General features: G+C 28.0%; 1 protein-coding gene across 1 annotated transcript in view; it reads left to right on the forward strand.

The window, feature by feature from the left end:
* The window catches only part of LOC112692919 (neurexin-1), a gene marked incomplete in the record, with an annotated part of 248142 nt that overhangs the window by 211314 nt on the left and 16035 nt on the right, over positions 1–20793 (forward strand). Inside the window, 5 exon segments of the mRNA XM_025567743.1 lie at positions 992–1147; positions 12436–12543; positions 15894–16092; positions 17386–17577; positions 18792–18935. Of these exon segments, the coding sequence (XP_025423528.1) occupies positions 992–1147; positions 12436–12543; positions 15894–16092; positions 17386–17577; positions 18792–18935 (799 nt within the window).

Here is a 20793-nt window from a genome sequence, read left to right on the forward strand (position 1 = left end):
CTTTAAAATATCTACGTAAGTACATTTAGTTTACTTTATCTTTTTATTAAACTTAAAATAACAACCATTACGGTTGTAAATTTTAAAATTCTATCAGAGTTAATAAAATATAAGCATAAAAAATTATTTTGATTATTTAATAAGCTGACTAAATCTAATTTTGTTATTAACATAATAAAACCCCCACGGGTCAGTGGCTTGCATTAAACCAATTTATACAAGAACACAATATATAAGCTATTAAATAGTTTTTAAATTATTCAAATATTTATTGAAGGTGATGTATTGAAATTTTGGAAGTTCATTAAGATAATTATATGTTTCACTGAAATTAATAATCCGTAACACGTATTCATTTTTGCGAATAAATTGTCAATATTTTCTTCGATAAATATTTTTAAATAATTTGATATACAGTTACGACGTTAATACACTACGTCCGTAGTTCATAATTCATAATAAACGCGTCATTAACTTTCAAATAGTTTCAATGTAATTGAAATAAATGACATTGACCTAAGTAAGCTTTGAAATGTACGTCCAAGTATTTTTTATTTTATCATAACCTAAGAGTACTATTGTGAAATAATAAATGATATGTTGCGTGTGAATAATTTGCTTCGGAAGCTTTTTAATGTTATTCGGATGATTAGTACCTGTCTTACAGAAGAATGCATAAATTTAACATCGGAAGTGATGGTTTATCTCTTACGTTATTTTATATAACAACAAACTTAATATTAATATTCGTAGGAAAAACATGTGTATTAATATAAATAAATGTGTATACTGCGACGTTTCGCGTGTTATTTACAAACGCCTTTATTTAATAAGAAGCACATTGATTGTATTTGTGTCTTCATCAGTGCATCGGTCGGCGTAAAGAAAATGTGATTACGTCGCGGTATTGCCAGTGCGCGATAGTTTTCTCGTCCAACGTTGCAAGTAATTTTTTTTTAAGATTCATTGCGATGCGTTTAAATCATTTTAGGTGGAGTATACTTTGGATAGCGTTCACAAATACGATTTCTTGGAAATGGGAAAAACCGGCATTTCGGCCATACAAGTATACGGTCGATTACAGTTTTCGTGCCAAGATTTCGGAATGGATGATCCCGTTTGTTTGTCCACGCCTCGATCGTTTCTCGTAAGTAAAAATTTTTTTTATCGAATTTTGGAACAACCGAAGCGCATACTATTTTTATTATTATTATGTAGCAGTATGAATTACAAAAAAAAAAAAAAAACAATTAAACAATTCTAACGTTTTGATTAACGAAACGCTACCATTATATACTCTTAGAATATTCGTGTTTATATTGTACACAGTGAACACAGCATAATTTCTCATCATTAGTTTAATTAAAGTTACCTTTAATGAAATGATTAATGACGTAAATATTATCTGTATTTGCTGTAGTTATAAAAACTTTTTTTTTTTTAAAAAAAAAAAAAAAGAAAATACGTATTAGATTATTAATTTATGAATATCTGAGTTTAAAATCAATGGATAAAATAAAAATTTAAGAATAAAATGAATATTTCGAATTTGTATTTATTTTTACGTATTACATTAATATTAATCAATTACGTGGTTATATTATATTTTTCATTACCCGTACTCGGTGCGGGGAGCATCAACTTAAATATGTATTAACGTACTTCGTTTTTGTAAACGTTTTTCACAAACTGAGATTATTTCACTCGTATTATACACACAATTGTTAAAATAAAAATAAAATATTGTCGAGCATATCAGCTGAATGTGAATTATTTATTTATTAAAATTTGTTTACACTTATTCGTATTCATCGAGACATGTGGAAATTATTAATTTTAAATGTCTCGTTGAAAAATAAATAAAATCCAATTGTTCACCAAGTGTAGACATTATACGTTCTGCTTGCAAACATTAAAAATACACTATTATGATACATAATACATTTTTACATTTATCATTCTATAAATTATTGATTTCATTGTCCGTATTAATGTAATGTTGTCGAAACAAAAATACTCAGTGACATGAAGTTTCAAGTGTGATTTAGTGTTCCGTTTTCTCGATGACAATGTACGACGTAATATTATTATTTACAAGTTTGTTCCACTAGAATATTTATTGTTTTGCTTGTTAAAATTATGATAAAAACTAAATGTGTGTTCGATTGTGGGATGATGTTTTTTTAAACAAAAAACTCTAATAATATTTTTTTTAACCATTAAAAAAGTATTCATGCAATAGTTTTATGTATTATCTCGGGCATATATAATGTACATAAATATTCCCTTGAGTAATTCCTCGACAATTTAAAAACATTTCAGATAAGATTATGCAGCTGAAGGAGTCTGTGTGTATCTTGATAATATAATGGTAAATGGCTCATTTCAAACATATTGCAGAATTTTAATTTTAAGGAAAACTAATATAAATTTGAAAAAATCGTATTCTCATTAACCTTGGCTACTTATTCCAATATTCATTAACAATGGTAAAATAAAGTGTCACTGTATGCATGTTATTTATTGGACTTCCTGTTATACAAAATAATGATGAGTCATTAATGTTTTTTAGATAATAAAGTTGAAAATTATTTACATTTAATATTTAGCCGTTTTCAAAAAATTTAAAAAGTCCCACTTGCGGCTGTTGATTTTTAATGATATTAAAGAAAATCGAATATATGTTATTTATTAGTTCATATTGTATTATTTAATATAATACGTATGCTAAGGTTATGCTTTATATTTGTAATTCTGTTTTCTTTTCCGTCATGCATCGTGAGTTGTGTTTGCGATGAGAAATGATGTGCCCGCGCATTTGCCCGTGTATACATTTTCTTTTCTATACAACAAATATAATATAATAGCCTTACAATAGGCCTAATGCATTGCATATTAGATAAATCTAAAGACGCAAAGTCAAATATTACTAACGCGACAGTGACGGTGGCAGCTGTCCCTAATTGTTCGAAACTTTTAGAGCCTGCAGCAGTGTACACATTCATTATTGATTGGTTGCGTTTTTCAAGAGACCTACAATCCGCTTTTTATATCGTTTCGTACATCCATTATCCGTTATTTTATACGCGTTTTAAAAAATTAACGGGAATCGAAGGCATATTTTATATACTATTCAAATTATTATATAGATTATAGTACCTCGATTACATTTCCGTAATGATAAAATTGTATTTTTTTTACACTTTTTTTCCCCGGACCTTTTATCCGTATTCTTGTAACCTTCGATAAATATTTGTCCGACCCGGGTATAGTGTTATACTCGTATTATTACAAAAAAATGATACCGCTTTACATTTAATTACTCCGATGGAATACGAAGTTGTACGTCGAAAGAAAATGTTTCATGGACTTACAAATATAACTCGCACTGTGAATCTACCATAATTATTCAATAATACTTTATCGTCGAAATTATCACGGAGATTATTAATCGTTAATCGTTTTTTATTATTTGATTAATAATTATTTATTATTTTCAATTCCGACTATGTTTATAAATGCGTGTAGCAGTTAACTAAAAATAATAATAATAACTAAAAATTGTAAATTTCGAAAATCAATATTTGTTTTATTATTTTTTTATACCCTATTTCGAGAGTAATTTATCATACCCGTCAATTGTAATTAAATAAATCATAAGTGTCTGTATTTTTTTTTTTTTTTTTTTTTTTTTGTAAGTATCATTCATTGTTGTTAGTGAAATATTTAAATTGGGATTATTCGAGTCCGTTTGAATAATAACATAAATTGTACTCAATATGCAGTGATCTAAAAAATATCAGAATGTGCACGAACCAAAACGGCCGTACTCTGGTAATAATTTTAACACTCAAGCGGAGACGACAGTTCGTTGTGGTAAACAAAACGCTTTTGCGTGGAACACCATAGCGAATATTATCGATTGGGGTTGCCATTCGGCATGGGCTACGCTTCCGTACCGATCACTTGTGGCAGTAGTTTGTGTCCCGTTAGTGCTTCGAATTCCTCCGTTACTGGCACCGGGGTAGATTTGCGGTACGGCCAATGCCCTGAAAAATATTCCAGTCGGATTATGCTTAGTACCAATCACATATCATAACATCGTGTACATGCTCGTGATCCTAGTGCGTGCCATGGTAATCTCAAATTTCCGTATAAACGATGAAGTTAAATTTGTAGGTATAATTCCATAATTGTATACGTACCTTGCGCGCGTTTGCGATAGTCCCGAAAACGTTGCAGTGTCGCTGTACCACGTTATGCTTATTGCACGGGAATTCCCGTCCTTCACGCCGTCGTATTGTTTGTTTTTCAATCACATATCCTTCGGACGGAAAAATCAATAATAATTATATTGTATGTGTACAAAGCGAACAACTAGTCACGGTAAACAACCATAGAAGTTGTACGCGCCAAGGGTATGGAAGACTGAAAAAAAAAAAAACGCATTCCGAACCCTGAAGTTAACCGACAACTTATTCAATAGCCGGTTCAGATTTTCTCCGAAATACGTATGTACGGTGAAAACGTGCAAAGCAATTTACTTTTGTATAATTTTATTAAACTAGCAAGATCTCTGCTATGGTAATACTATAGAGAGCATATTGTTAACGGAAAGGTTTTCAATACTTCTCGAATTAATGCGATTTTCAAGTTCCGCAGCTGTATATTTTAAAAGTTTTGAAATATATTCCGAATGTTTTAGAAAATAACTCATCAGAGTTGCCGGTCAAATTAGAGAAATAAGTTACTTAATATCAAACATTTTGCTCTGTACAGAAATATTGAAAATTTTCCAGTTTAAAATAATTTTAAAAAAATATTTGATATTCGTCGAGTTAAAAATCTTATACCAGTAGGGTTGTAAAATTTCATGAAATATAATTTGAGTGGAAAATAAAATTTCTGTTTCATTTCAGTAAAAATATAATGCTTCATGTTTTATTCTTTATGTAACATTTTTTGTATTATTAATTTTACTAAATAGATATAAAAACTAATTTATATAAATTAACATATAAGTTTATAGTTATTATAATTTATAAATATTGATTTAAGAGGTAAGAGACCAATAGTCATTGAAACACCTAAAGACATTTTACAAAATATAGATAAATTTATAAATAAGTTGCCAGTAGTCCCATTACTCATCAGCTATCATATTATTGCAGAAGTTTCCTATCAAAAAAATTAGTACCTAGTGAGTTTAAAAGTTAAGCACATATTTATAAGATTTATTTAACAATATTGTGAAATACACAATATTATACCAGCATCTGGAAATGTTTTTAAAGATAGATGAAAATTACAGTTCAATATTGGAGTACAATATTGAATTTTATTTATATACAAATAATAAATAAAATAAATATATATGTATAAAAGATAATAAACATAATGTTATTAAATAAATCTAATTAAATAAAATAAAAATAAGCTCCTTTGCATAGTTAAACAAATCATAAATTAGGGAAGTATAATGTTCTCATTAGTATACTCAAGAAAGTATAGAAATTAAAATTTAGATGGCTGAAAACACTTCAGAAAACTTGACTAGTAACATGAAAATAAATCATATGCGATTAGAACTATTACTTATTAGACGAATATTATCATAAAAATAGCTGTTATCAATAATAATGCGCCGGTTTTATCGTTACTACATATTTATAAATTAATATTAAATATATCTATGGTCGTTACCTATTTATAGGCAGCTGATAGACTATACCACGTTAAATAGGAAACCCCAACATTGTACCGAACGATATCATACAATATAAACTGATTAAATGACATTTGACAGTCACTATCTCAAACGTAAAAAAATATCTTTTTCAATATTTCATGTGAAATATTTTAAATATAAAACCCTATGTATGAGTATTTAAAGAATACCAGCCTAAATACGTTTTAAAAAATATGGATATATAATATAATGTCAGTTAAAAGCTGAATTAAATTGAATTGAATTGTTCATTGATCGTCTCATTGTTTCTATCATTTATAATACACAGGTACTAATATTATAGTATTCTTGTCCCATTACCATAAAGCCTTGCGCATTATTCCTTCTAAATATCTGCCAGCCAACTTAATTATTTCTCCAGAGTTTCCGCTAAATTCGCTTAATTATTCAAATAAAACGATTACATTTGTTACCCTATAAAAACAAACATCGTATTGGCTTTGTTTTCATTGTTCAAGTCTTAGATTAATATAACATTCTTTATGCGATTTCCGTGTTCACGACCGCAATCATTAAACCTCACGTTCAAAGCGTCCGTTAAACAGAACGCCATTCAATAATTGTTTAAAATACATAAAACAAGACCTGACTGTCAATATAATGTGAATAATTAATACAAATAACATTCGATTCAATACAAGATCGATATTTGATGAAAACTAATCGGGTTCGGGGTCTATTGGGTGTGAAACTATTTAGAAATTTACCGTCATCAAAACGAACTTGTCAAAAATATATTATGTTTTTTTATTTCTTTATACTATATTAAAAGATTAATTTACGTATATTGGTAATTTCTACAAAACGGGAAATAATGATTATTACCGTTTTTGGTCCACACGATTGGCTATTAAGGGTATTAAGAAACGAAGATGCCGGCTATCTGTTATCAATGGATCTATGGCGGAATACCATTAGCAAACCCCGGGTACGTTTTATCCATTCGGCTTATTTCGTTTTGCTGAAAACCCAAAGGCCCTTCTATACTTATCTTTCCACCCCGTAACCCTATCGTTCGCCATTCGATGGACTGATATACAAATAATTTATGTTTTTTTTCTGCACGGTCTTATTTGTGAGTTTTCTTATATATCACGATCCCTAAAATACCGGACGTTGAAACTCGAAGTTTTTATTTTTTAAAATAGAAGAATAATTTTGAGTTATAACATTTGCGATGTACATATATATTACTGTTATGAAAGAATAAAAATGTTATTAAACTTCGGTTTGATCGACTTCATTATTTTACTATTAATATAATTTTATTCAAGGCTGGGCAAGTTAATGATATTTTTTAACTCGGTTAAGTTAAGTTAATTGAGTTCATGTACAATTAAGCTAATTCACATGAGAATTACATCAATTAAATTAAAAATGTAGTTAAAAAAATATTGTGAATTTAACTTAACTTCAATACCTAAGTTAAGTTAATAACAAAAAAATTTAAAAAATACATAAGCGATGATATAAGTGATATTTACAATTGACATCAGATTTTAATTAACGTTAATAATAATGAAAAAGCAGAAAAATCTTATTTAAGAATATTTATTAATTAATATCTACCCTAATTATTAAGATAGAAAAATATACATTTCTTTGTTGTGATTGTTTTTAAGCACTCAAATATCAAATTTGCGGTAGTTTATGTTTGGTTTGTTTTTTAATAATTTTCCATACAAATTACATATAATAATACAATTTAAAAAAAGTATTGTTTTTAATGTTCAATACCAATATGAAAATTAAAAATAATTACTGCAGCTAAAAATGTAACTATAAAATTATACGGACAGTAAATCTATACAGTAGATAGAAAACAATAAAATAAATACCAATATAAAATTATTGAACTTTATTAAAATCAAAAATAAATAAAACAATATAAATAAGACAAATAAATAAAATATTTATAAATAATATTAATAATTAAAAAAAAGAAGACAGGTTAATTAAAATACCTATTGAACCTCAATAAAAGAATCATTTCAAAATATCGATCAGCTTTTTGAATTTCTTCTCTTATTCAATAATATTTAATAATATCATCGATTAAGGAATAATATCAATAATAATTATATTCTATAATGAAAAATGTACCTATTTATGTAATATAGATTTACGGCCATTTTTCATAAAAATGGTAATGTGACTCATGGGTGGCATGGGTATTTTTACTCAATAGTCTTAAGACGGTTGACTACTTTTCCTGAGACCGGCGGGACCCTTATTTACTCGTTAATGCTCAGGCTTGATTTTATTTGCTTTTACTTTAGTAATAACGATTTTGTTCATTTATTCCATTTATTTTGAAAGAAATTATAGTCACCGATAATGATTCATACATACATATATATATATATATATATATATATATATTTAACTATTATAACCATTACATGTTTCACAAAATAAATTCATATTTGTAGTAAAATGAAATTTGGATTAAACGCATTTAAATCAACTTTTAGTTAATACTTAAATGGAAAATGGTTTAAAAATGTCAGTACTTTGCTAAAAGTAGGTATAGTTGTCATTTAGAATCGGACCATGTATACAACATTTATATAAATTAAATTATAAAATACAGTATTAGTCAGTACAACTAAGCTTGTAAATATTTGTTTTTTTGTTTTTATTTATTTAATTAAATAACTTAATATAAACAAACTGCTTTTCATATAGTAATAATAATATTCATAAATAATTAATATTTCTCTCTCTTTAGTGTATAATATAAATATTTAAGTATACATTTTTCATATACCTAAGAAACAAATTAACACGACATACGTCATATGAGTAATAATAATAAGTCTTAGTACTACTTTAAACGTAGCCATTTATTTCGATTGTATTTACCTAATAAAAATAAACTAACTTCAACTTTATTTATCATTTTTAATTAAAATAATGGATTTAATTTTGGCTTTGTAAGCTATGAGATTGGTATAATACTGAAAACGAAAACAGAATTTATCAAAATATAGGATCCTAAGGTATACCTTAATTGGTATTTTAGACATTAAAGAAATAATTTAAAAAATAATGTACATGCAGGTATATATTTAATTTAAAAGTTAATTATGCAACAAAATATATTACAGGTGCAATATGAATGAAAATAATCGTTTATAACGCAGAATATAAATTCTGGAAATAAGATGAAAACCATACATTTTTTTAATGTTTGTATTCAAATGAAAATCATAATTATTCTTAAGATAAACGTAATATTAGAAGCTACCTTGATCATTTAAAAATGTAATATATTTTATGTTACACATTTTAAATTTATTTTATGTAGTATAGTTACGTTCTGATGGCCACGGGGGACAGATTTTACAAAATCCAATTTTAAAACCATTATAAGTACCTTTAAAAATTAAATATCATATTTTGTTACAAGCTATTTCTTAATTTATTGAATCAATTCCGATTATATTATGGCGTTTGATATTAAAAATTCGATTATTGCGATAAACTATAAACTTCCATATAATGAAATAACAACAACAATGAAAAGTATAAATTTACTTTCTGTTTTTAAAAATCGACTAATGGTGTTTTAAATTTTGGCAAAACTTTGCAATTATCTACGGATGCGATTGTTAGCATAAAGTTTTCTGGTCATATCGCTGAAGATCTCGAAGAGTTATTGTTACTGATTCGGCGGTCTTAAGTTTATTATGAGAATTAATAAAGATAAATAAAAATTAATCCATTCCCAACTCGTATTGGACCCCGTAGATAATTTCCAGTTGAAGATTCGCGATATATATATTTACAGCTTTAAATTTTAAATTAATATTGTTTCGTATACTCGTATATACCTATCCACATATATATTTATATATATATATATATTCTAACGCTATTCATTGCTGTGATTGCCGTCCCTCACTTACATGACCTATCCGTATTCTTTATTTAGTTGAATTCTTTTTCATTCGCTTTGGCGTTTCTAAATGTTATTACCTTTCGCATCACGTACGAACAGATATTGCGAGTGTACAATCGTAACGATAAAAATAGAATTCCCCGTTGAAATATTTCCCCTTTTATTTTGACTTGCAGAATGATTGAGCGAGGAGATATATTCATAAGATTGTACACTTTTTACGATTCGAAATTACTTTTATTTCAAATGCCTTCCTTGTATCTTTGCAGTCTTTCTCAGTTGTTTTTATGAACTTTAAACATTTATATAGTGCAAACGCCATTTCTTTGGTTTTAAAATGTTGATCGTCGATGTACCAATATTGATATTATAACTCATCTTTGAATAGTGTATATTCAAAAACGAATTCTTGTCCAGATCACAAACATTGCGTGGTGATATTGACTTTAGACGAACTTATCATATTTTGTAAAAATATTCTTTGAATTGTACGTAATATAAATGTAACTTTGTAATATAATTATGTACTACAAACACCAAAAAGAAAATATAAAAGAAAAATGTTCGGTTTTACTTTCGTACAAATCAACCGAGCATAATACAATATGCCTATAATATGTATTCGTCAATCATATACACGTTAAATCAAAAACACGTACAAAATTATTACATTTAATATTTCCATAAAATGTCATCAAAAACGCTTTTTTTTTTTTTCTTTATAAAAACCAAAACGTCTACCACGAACTATATGCGGTATAATACATAAAATATTTAGTACGGTATTATAAAATAACTTCTTACGCGATGAATATTTTAGTTTTTAAATTAACCTAACTTAACCCGTAAGTTTAGATAGAAAAAAATTGGAATTATACGTAGTAGGTACCTGCATATTGTAGCCGACGCCAATCATAACATTACAAATACAACAATGTATACACATTGTGTATAACGAAACCTTTTTAAAACGAATTCGTGTTCAATACGGGAAACAAAATTTTACTATGGACATTGTGGGCGGGTGCTATTTCTTATTTATATCACAATATATTGGCTATATTATTTCATAGATAAACCAATAAACTTTTGAAACACGGAAAATTTCTTTATCACCCGAGAGGTTCAGTTTTTTAACGTATATTTATTAAGTAAATGGGTTCTAAAATAAATACATATATCTACAATTAAACGTATTTAAATCATAATTTCATTTGACGGGGTGCACTGTGGAATACAATAACTGCAATAATAAAAATGGCTAACGTCTTATCGATTGCGAATCACTCGTTATTTATAACGTTCGATAGCAGTATGAATTATAAAAAGGAGAATACATTTTTGATTAAAATAAACAGGTAAATGCCATGTTTAAAATTATGTGCTTTTTTTAATACTAAAAAAGATCGATAGATGATCAGTCAATTTTTTTCGTAGTTTGTAAAATTATTCTTGATCATGATCATAACATTACTACTACGGTGTATATGAAAATAAATCATTGACTATATAATATTAGATAGACCATAATATAACACGTCACAATTTAAATACTTATTGTAATTATATATGGTTATTTATAATAATGCATATGTTACACACATTAAAGTAATGAGTTAATTAATGTAAATCGGATCAATGTACTTTTTTCCGTGAAAATTTCAACTTAAGTGTTTCACTGAAAACATTTAACTGAGCAAACCCTCACTTTGTATATCCAAAAATAAGTACATTTACACGGTACAAAGGAGGAAATCTTTTTTTTTTTTACTTTTTTGTACGAGTGGTATAACTTGTAAGCTAGCATAATTACTCTATTACCACGTTACAGTAATTTCTTCTAAAACAAGTGTCCTAAAATAATGTCTCATATTATAAAACAGCACGGATTGTTGTGCCAGCAGTATTATGTTTCCCTTTTCTCGCTATTCTATGGTACAAATTGAAAATAGTAAGTTAGTATAATTTTCAAATGAGTAGTAATTTTAATGATCACATTTTCAATTACATACCATAAAATTATATTTAGTAACATTGTACTACATAATGTTTATGTACAATCACTATGCCAATTATAATGATATTGATTAGTGAATTCTACTTTTCATTTGTATGTAAATACGCGTTTTACATAATTTCGCAGTAATATACGTATAATACGTATAATACAAATATCCCAAAATTAGTGTTAAAAATAACATTTTAAAAAATTATTTTTTTCGTACTAATTTCTCAAAAAAAGTTGTTATTTATCGTAAATATGACATTATAGTATGTCAATTGATTAATGGAATAACGCATAGTTCTATAAACCAGAAGATTAATAGTTATTTTTTAATTATATTTAGACCCGTGGGTGTATAATTATCGTTAATAAACCACTTGCATGATGGTATCATGTTCAACAAAGGTTCCTTTAAGACTTTCATTAGGCTTGACAAACCAAGAAGTTGGTGGTTCATTTAAATTGTTGTAATTTTTTCAAAAAAAAAGATAATAATTATCCTCAGTTGTACAATACGCATATCATTTAATGCAGCATCATCATAATATGGTCGTGATCATTTGAGTGTGAGCAATCAATAAATGTATAGTAAATAAATAACAAACTTAACAAATTCCTAATTAAAAATAAACAAATCACAATACAAATTACTCGTGTATAACACATGTGAAAACGTAAGAATAGATACTTGGTGTAAAGTTTTCGGGTTAAGATTAATGCATTGTTTAAATTATTGTTTAATACATTCATTGAACTTAAATAATGATTTTGTTTTAGATGCTACCTAATTGGGATGGTACAACCAGTGGTTCGATATCTGTGAAGTTTCGGACCAACGAGCCAGATGGGCTTCTATTTTTCAGCCGAGGTCAAACTGAACATACGGTGAGTAAATAAAATTAACCATCATTGTTTAATGTTATACATAAAAATGTTTTCTGGTGAAATTAGCCGGTGAAAACTTTTCTTAATGAAAGAAATATGTTAATAGATTTAATAAAATTGTGAATAAACGTATTTTCATCAAATCGAAACACATTAATTATTTTATACTTCGGTGTAAAAAAAACAATATTTTTTTAATTGGGTCATATAAAAAAAAAAAAAAAAATCAGGGAGTAGTTGCACTGCATACAGACGCATTAGTACATGTATATGTATTGTTTTACCCACACACAGGAGTGTAAACTTCGATTGGTTTAGCGCATTAATATCTTAGGATTCGTTACTGGGTACGAGAAGATGGGTGATTTTCTTTAATTTGTCGATATCTTTGAAAGTGCGCAGCACATGTATTCTGTCAATCGCATTCGCATCACTTTCATCGCCATGTGGCGAACGTGCTCGAGCTTGAGTTCACAGCGGCGATCGGTACGACGGATCTCGCAATGATGCCGTCGATCGTAAATGCATGTGGTTCGCTCAGGTAAACGGATGGGAAAACGTTAAAAAAAAAATCAATTAAAATAAACGGTATTTACGAAGCAAATAGAATATTTTATTAACACGTAGTTACTACCTATAATAAACTAGATTTTGTTAAAATGTTACCTTTTTATTTTTGGTATCATGATTTTTCTATTCAAATACCCCAAAACTCTAACTAATTTTCATAATAATAATATGCCTACCTACGTGATTTTTATTCTTTTATTTTTCGTCTGGACGTGGAAAAAATTTTGAAGTAGAAACAAAGGACTCATCAAAATATCTTGTTTATTTTATTTTTAATTCAACTTATTATTTAACTAAATTTCTCTTATTTTCCTTAAATAGAAACAGTAAATGTCTATTTTTATTTCAAAATAAAAAGTGGATACACTTTAAATGCTGATTTAAAAAAAAACTTAACAAAACATTTTTTATTTTACGCACTGCTTTTGATATCCTTTTTTATGTAAACAGTATATACCAGCGGTTCCCAAACTTTAACAATCACGGTATCCTTAAAAAACAGTTTGTGTTTCACGGAACCCTAATGTCTTTAATTCCAATTCAACTCTAATTTTTCTAAAAAAAAAAAAAAAAAGAAAATCAATATTCTAAAAATTTAAAAATGTTTTTAATGATACTGTTAATATTGTTAATTGAAATTAATTTAAAACACATTTTTTTTTAATAATATAAAATTAATATTTTTTCCAGATATCAAATAAAATAAGTTTCTCAATAATCACATACATCATAACACCTTAACATTGTCCCGCGGAACCCTAAGATTCCGCAGAACACACTTTGGGAAACGCTAGTATATACTATAATATTATTGAACTTAAATAGTCTTATAAAACGTGTGACCTAAAATACATTTTAGATAAAAAAAAAATAATATTTCATCAACCAATATTATTTTTAAATTCAATTATTCATTTAAAAATCAAAAAAATAGTTTAAATGAGAAAATTAATAAGTTCCTTGATTTTGCCTCTGCACAATCAATTATAAAGTATAATACATTTTCTTTATTGTTTCGCAAATGCTGAAACTGTCACAATAACTATAATCGTAAACGTCCAATGGCGTATAGAATTGTAACTTAATTATAAATGTGTATATCATAATATATAACATGTTTTTAAGCATTTTAAGTTTTATCCACATGGATAATAATACTTTTAAACCATAAACATAATTTTCCGGAATTTCACGAGTGTGTACTTGTATGACTTGAAATTATATAAGTACAATGGATTTAAAAATAATTATACAAAGACTAAATTCACCATTACCTTTGTTGAAATCATAATAATTTCAAACATACGAAAGTATAACAAACTTACATCAATGGTTGGATTTATTCCTTGCTTCTGTATATTGTAGCCAAATATTCAGAATGTAATAACTTTTACAACACGCAATTATAAGAAATGGTTTTTTAATCAAAGTTCGAGTTATCGTCATTAACTATTATAATTATCAGGTTGAATTACTGTTTGATAAATTTGCAACTATGCTCATTATATAAATATTAAGTTAATACTAAATGGTATGTACAAATTAATAATATAATTAATTATGTTTACTTTTGATACTCATTAGTTGATTACCAAAAGGATTACGCAAAATTATTTATGTGTATGTATAGAACGCCAACATAATTATAATTAATTTTTTGCCATAATACTATTAGTTTTCTTTATCTTTATTTCACATTAATTGCGCATTAATTAATCGCACTATCTTCAATATAGAACCATATTACACAAATTCGAAAGCACTGATTTTTCTTATTTATTTGATATTTGAACAACATTCATTTCATAAACATTTAAATTTATTCAACTTAAAATTATTTTTAAAATTTGATTTTTTTTTTTTTTTTAAATAATAATAACACAAATATTATAGAATACGGCCTTATTTTTTGGTGAAAGGAACGATCTACCATTCCTTTAATAAATGTGTAGGGTCTCTTTTTATTTTGTGACTGAAAGGTTTATAAATTGAATAAGAGAAGATGAAAAAAATCATTTGCAATCCGGTCTCGAGAATATTCTGTCTGAAGTTGACAGTACTTATTTCATCTAAAATAATTTTTTTAAATCAACATACTAGAATCAAAATTCATACTTGTGAATGAATAATTTAAAATGTATAAATAAAATAAATATGAAACGTATGCATTCTTTAATCAGCAGTAATTTATAAACACATATGAATGATAATTATGATTAAATTTAGTATTTGTTTATAAGAAATGTATTTTGTTTCACTCATTTAGGTAAATACAATTCTTTGAATAAATATAGAACATAATTATTACTCAAAATTATTTTATTTTTATGGCAAGTAGCATTGCCAGTAAAAGAATAGTGTGCAATTGTAATAATGCTATATATTAATTTTTCATCTCAAATAATTACGTTTTTAATTAATTTTCTGAGTATATGATATCCAAGTATTGTTTGAAAACGTTTGATATAAACCAAATCAAAAAAACAAATTTTCATTGTTTTCGAATACGTTTTACCATTCAAGTTCGTATTATTTGAAAACTATTTTTATACATTTTTATATTCAGTACGAATGCCAATTTTTTACTATTTTTTTTTTTTTTTTTTACTTAAACGTTATGATAAAGTTTAACGATGCGCGTTTTGTCCGATGTTAGTTTTCTGCTGTCGTTTCCGAAAAGTTGGTTTGGGTCAATAGCATGGATGACGGAAGCGGCTCAACAATACATTTTAACAGCAGATTGCCTCGTGGCGATTGATTACACCGTAATTTATTTTCAGAGTGGAATTTATGCCGTTGAAATGATCGACGGACGGCTGTACGTATATTTGGATTTGGGTGCTGGTGGCACTCGGACCGAAGTCAGTTCGGAGAAAGCCAAAGTCAATGATGGTCAATGGCACGAATTTTCGATATGGCGCAACGACAGAGACATACACTGCACTGTAGACGATTACTCGTCAGATTTTACGACAAACGGTAAATGTGTAATAATAATCTGTACATCATAAATTGTATAATATTTATAATATTGTACCATTACAATCGTTCCAATCAATAGCTTTAAGAGTCATAACAATCTGGTACCTAACAAATCAAAATCTTCATAAAAACCTCCAACTACCAACTGTGAGAGAGCAATAAATAGCAATAAATCACTACAAAAAATTCTATAATGTACGAAAATATATACCCTAATCCAGAGGTGGCCAACTTTTAAAGATTTGTGATCGACTTTTGAGTTTTTCTAGGTTTTCACAATCGACCACAAAAAAAAAAAAAAAAAGGTTATAACTGAGCAAAAATATGTTTTATGTACCATGCATGTTACTCTTCTTTTAATAATTTTAATCTTACAATTTATACACGTATTTTAATATATATTTTATTAATTTATACGAACTAATAAATAATGTTATTCAATACGGAATAAACATTAGATTGTGTACAATTGTTATTATTTTAATTTTATATTTGAGGGTAGAAAAAAGATATAAAAATGTACAAAAAATAAATAAATATTTTAATTGTTTTCTGATAGAATTAAAAAATAATGAAAGGGAGCCGCGACCGACTCGAACTCATGTCACGATCGACCAGTCGATCCTAATCGACCTGTTGACCACCCCTGCCTAAAACCATTAATTCTTCAAATTTTCTCCATAAAAAATTCCAAACAATATAACCCGTCAACTATACAGGGATTCAAACCTATTAGATCCTGTACTATTGTAATACTGCAGGTCAGTCAAAAAAAAAAAAAAAACTGTATAAATAAAAATATTAATATTATAGGTGGACCACCTCCTATTCAGGCTTTCACATGTCATTGTTGTTTTTTATCTTTTAAAATTGTTTATTGTGTAGCGCTACCACAGATTGTAATTTACTTTTAATCAATAAAAAATAAAAAACCATTTTGGCGTGAAAAAAAATAGATTGAATTTATTCATATGTTTAATAATTAATATAATTATTATATTTTTCATAAAACCTTATTACAAATAATTTCGTGTTTTTTATGACACGGTTTCTTAGTTAATATTTACTGAATGAAAAAACGTTCTTTAGATTATTCAAAATAAACGGTTCAAACATTTTCAATGCGAAAAACGTGAATAACATTTCACTTCTGAACTCGTAGTAATTAGGTGCACCAAAAACCGACAAATTGTGTTAAGCGACCGATTTTGATACGATTACTATTGACATTCCTTCAGTATAGGCCAAACGTGTACAAAATGTTTCTAAAATGTTTGATTACGTTTCCAGGTGATTCCAATCAGTTACACTTGCAAAACGGTATCATGTTGGGGTTCGGTGGTCGAGCGGTGTACCACAAAAAGATACCGACGGGCGTGTGGACGCTATCATTGGAAACGGGATTCGTGGGGTGCGTGCGTGACCTCGTCCTGGACGGCGTGGCGATAAATTTAGTCAGTTTGTCTCTGGAACAAGACCACGGTACAGTTTAATGAGCCGTATAACGGTCAATTATTAACTTCTGGCTGGGCGAACAAAAATAATACGACAGCTGGACGGGACCGGAAACCGCCAGTTGTCGAGCGCAAAGCAGCAATAACGAGCGCGTACCTTAATAAAATTATTTACGTGTAGACAAGGAAGTCAGCGTGGTACGCGGATAATGACTGCGAAAACGCACTGTTGAACAAATCATAAAATGACGTCGAAATCGTAGGACTTCTAATTAATAGCGTCTCGCGCGAAACCCTTGACGCGATGTAATAACACTGTTGTGTTGAACGAATTCAGATTTGACGATTCGTGTTGCTGAAAAGGGTCTTCTAGCGGACGAGTGATTCATTCGAGATTTAACGTGTAGACTATTTGTTATTATTCGATGTACGAATATAATAACGTTCAATTTTAGCGGACGGGCAGGGTGAACAGCACAATGTTTGGCGTTTACCTGTTAAAAAGTTAAGCCTCGTTTACATTGAATGAGTTTACAAACTGCTAGTTGGTGAATTCATTATCCAAGTGTAATCATGTTCACCAGCCAACTAGTAGATTGTAAACTATCGGCGAGTAAAAATTTGAAAGCAGCGGCCTACATGCTTGCTTGCGTTTGGGATTGCAAGCTAGTAAACAAGTCGTCCTCATAATTGCTAGTGAACTAGCTACGAGTAACAGTAAAAATCACGTGGATTTCAATCACTAGCTAGTTGGTTACTGAGGGGGTAGAACTTTTTTCGTGTAATCATTACTATCGCACTAACCGACTAGTCCGCTTTTAAAACAGCTAACTAGCAGCTTGTAAACTCGCTCAATATATACGAGACGTCGAAAATAAACAGTCGTTTCCGTCCAATGTTTATAGATTATTATACTCGTACATAACAAATTTTTTGCGTTATCACCAGAGTCCAGATTAGATATTTAAAAAAAAAATTCGATATTTTTATTTGTATAATGTATTAATTGATTATTGATGAAAAAAATTCAACGATTAATGAAAATCCAAAGTTTGGATTTTGTCAATTGCTCGTTTATAAATATATTCTTGTCCGTGTGAAAATCGTGACCTAGATAATAGTATCTATGATAAAAACGCGTATTGCTGTTCGTCCGACACATTGGTTTTGTAATCATCTTGTAGCAATCACATGCGAATAAATCATATTATTAAGAATGTGTTTTTTTTTTTTTTATTCTAGTGTCAATAACACCGCATTGTCCCGAATACACTAACAGTTGCAACTCGAACACTTGTTACAACGGAGGGGTTTGTCATGAAGGTTGGAATCGTGTTATATGTGACTGTTCGAATACAGAGTATGTGGGCGCCACTTGCACGAGAGGTACTTAACGTCATTATTTATATACTATCAACATAGCTTCTCAATACACATAAACATTAAGTACCTAACGTACGGCGTGCACACACGGTAAGAGTCCTTGGGCCAACCGTTGATGATAAAGTTTTTCAATCAAACGTTTCACCCGAATGCATTATTTATTTTGGAAACGTCCTAATATAAACGTTTATATAAACCTTAAGTTACAATTGTATGTTACACCTGCGTATCGGGCGATTTATAGAAAACAATGTTAGTGGTTTCCAAATTGGTGAACGCTGAACGATTTCGTTTTGATTTTCTATTAAACAATTGCTCTAACTTTTAAATGGTTTTCAATGTATTTCAATCCGGTGCACTACTAAACACTGTGCACAATACATCACGTCTTGATCGATTCGAATGGGTTATATTTTACTTACAGAAGAAATTAATTTTTACTTATTATTTCGAATACTCTCTTATGATTGAAACGTAAATAGTTTAAATACTCCGGGCTAGAGACTGGAAAGGAACCGTAAAAACCGGTTCTGGAATTGAAACCTTAGCCAAATTATGGAACTTATTATTCAAATTTTAAAGAACCCAAACAGGAACCGGAACTTCGATCAAAAATGTTTTTTAACTTTAAGTTCTAAAAGACTATTTTAGCTGTATACCATAAGAAGCAAAAACAACCTTTTACATTTATGTTTAATGCATTGCACGTTTAAAAAAAAAAATTGTATACATTTTATAAATTAATATGAACATGATGCATTAATATAAATTAAAAGAATCTAGATCAATTAATGGGGGATAGTAAACTCCTACAAAAGTAGGTAATCTCCTATATGGACATATTGTTAATTCTTACACCATATAGTGTTAACTCCAATACTAAGGCTACATAAATCTTAATTACACTAAAATTTGATTATAACACATTTTTTTTTTAAATTATTCAAACAAAAAAAAATCAGCCTAATTTTTATGAAAATAAGAAAAAGCTCAATTACTATAGTAAGTATAAATAAATCACATTTTTTTTTTCTTGCAAAAAAAATTTAAATTGACTTAATATTAAAAGCTTTTTACCATTTCGACTGTAGGTACATAAAATCCATTGTAATTATTATTATATTATCATTTTACAAAAATACAACTGATTCGAACTTTTTTTATTTTCGTTTTTTTGTACGTTATCATATGTTCCAGAATCTTCGATACGATCCAAAAAAAATATACATATAATACGTCAAAATCCTAGGTGGTTGTGCAAATATAAATTTGTACTACAGTACACAAAATGTTTATTATAAATACACAGTAATGTATATAATAAACAATGAAACCGATCAAAATAACATTATGAGATATGAGTATAATGCACATTACACCAGCTCAATAATGATATAGCGTCATATTATGTAACAAACTATTTTTAAGTATTTGGCGTTTATGTCATGTAACATTAACCACTATCTGAAAAAGGTTTACGTAGGAGTTTTCACCATATTTTATTGACAGATCAAAAAATCATTGGTGTAGGAGTTAACATGCAGCCCAATTAATAGTGAATATTAACAGTTTATTTGATAAAATTAGTTCTAAATATACTACAAAAATGTAGTGAATAAAAAAACTAATTATCTCTTTTTATATAAATATTACCTATGCATTAATATAATACATTTTATTTTGCTAGTATAATTTAAACACACAATAATATTTTTTAAATTATGTTATACAACTAATAATATATCATTATATTATTATACAACTACGAACAATTTTATAATTTTATGATTCATATGATTACCTAGATTTTTTTTTATTGATATTTAAACTGCAGTAACATTTATGGAATTTGTTTTAAAAT

The sequence above is a fragment of the Sipha flava genome, unplaced genomic scaffold (assembly GCF_003268045.1).
Source record: "Sipha flava isolate LNK unplaced genomic scaffold, YSA_version1 79_pilon_pilon, whole genome shotgun sequence".
In the NCBI taxonomy this organism is placed as follows: Eukaryota; Metazoa; Arthropoda; class Insecta; order Hemiptera; family Aphididae; genus Sipha; species Sipha flava.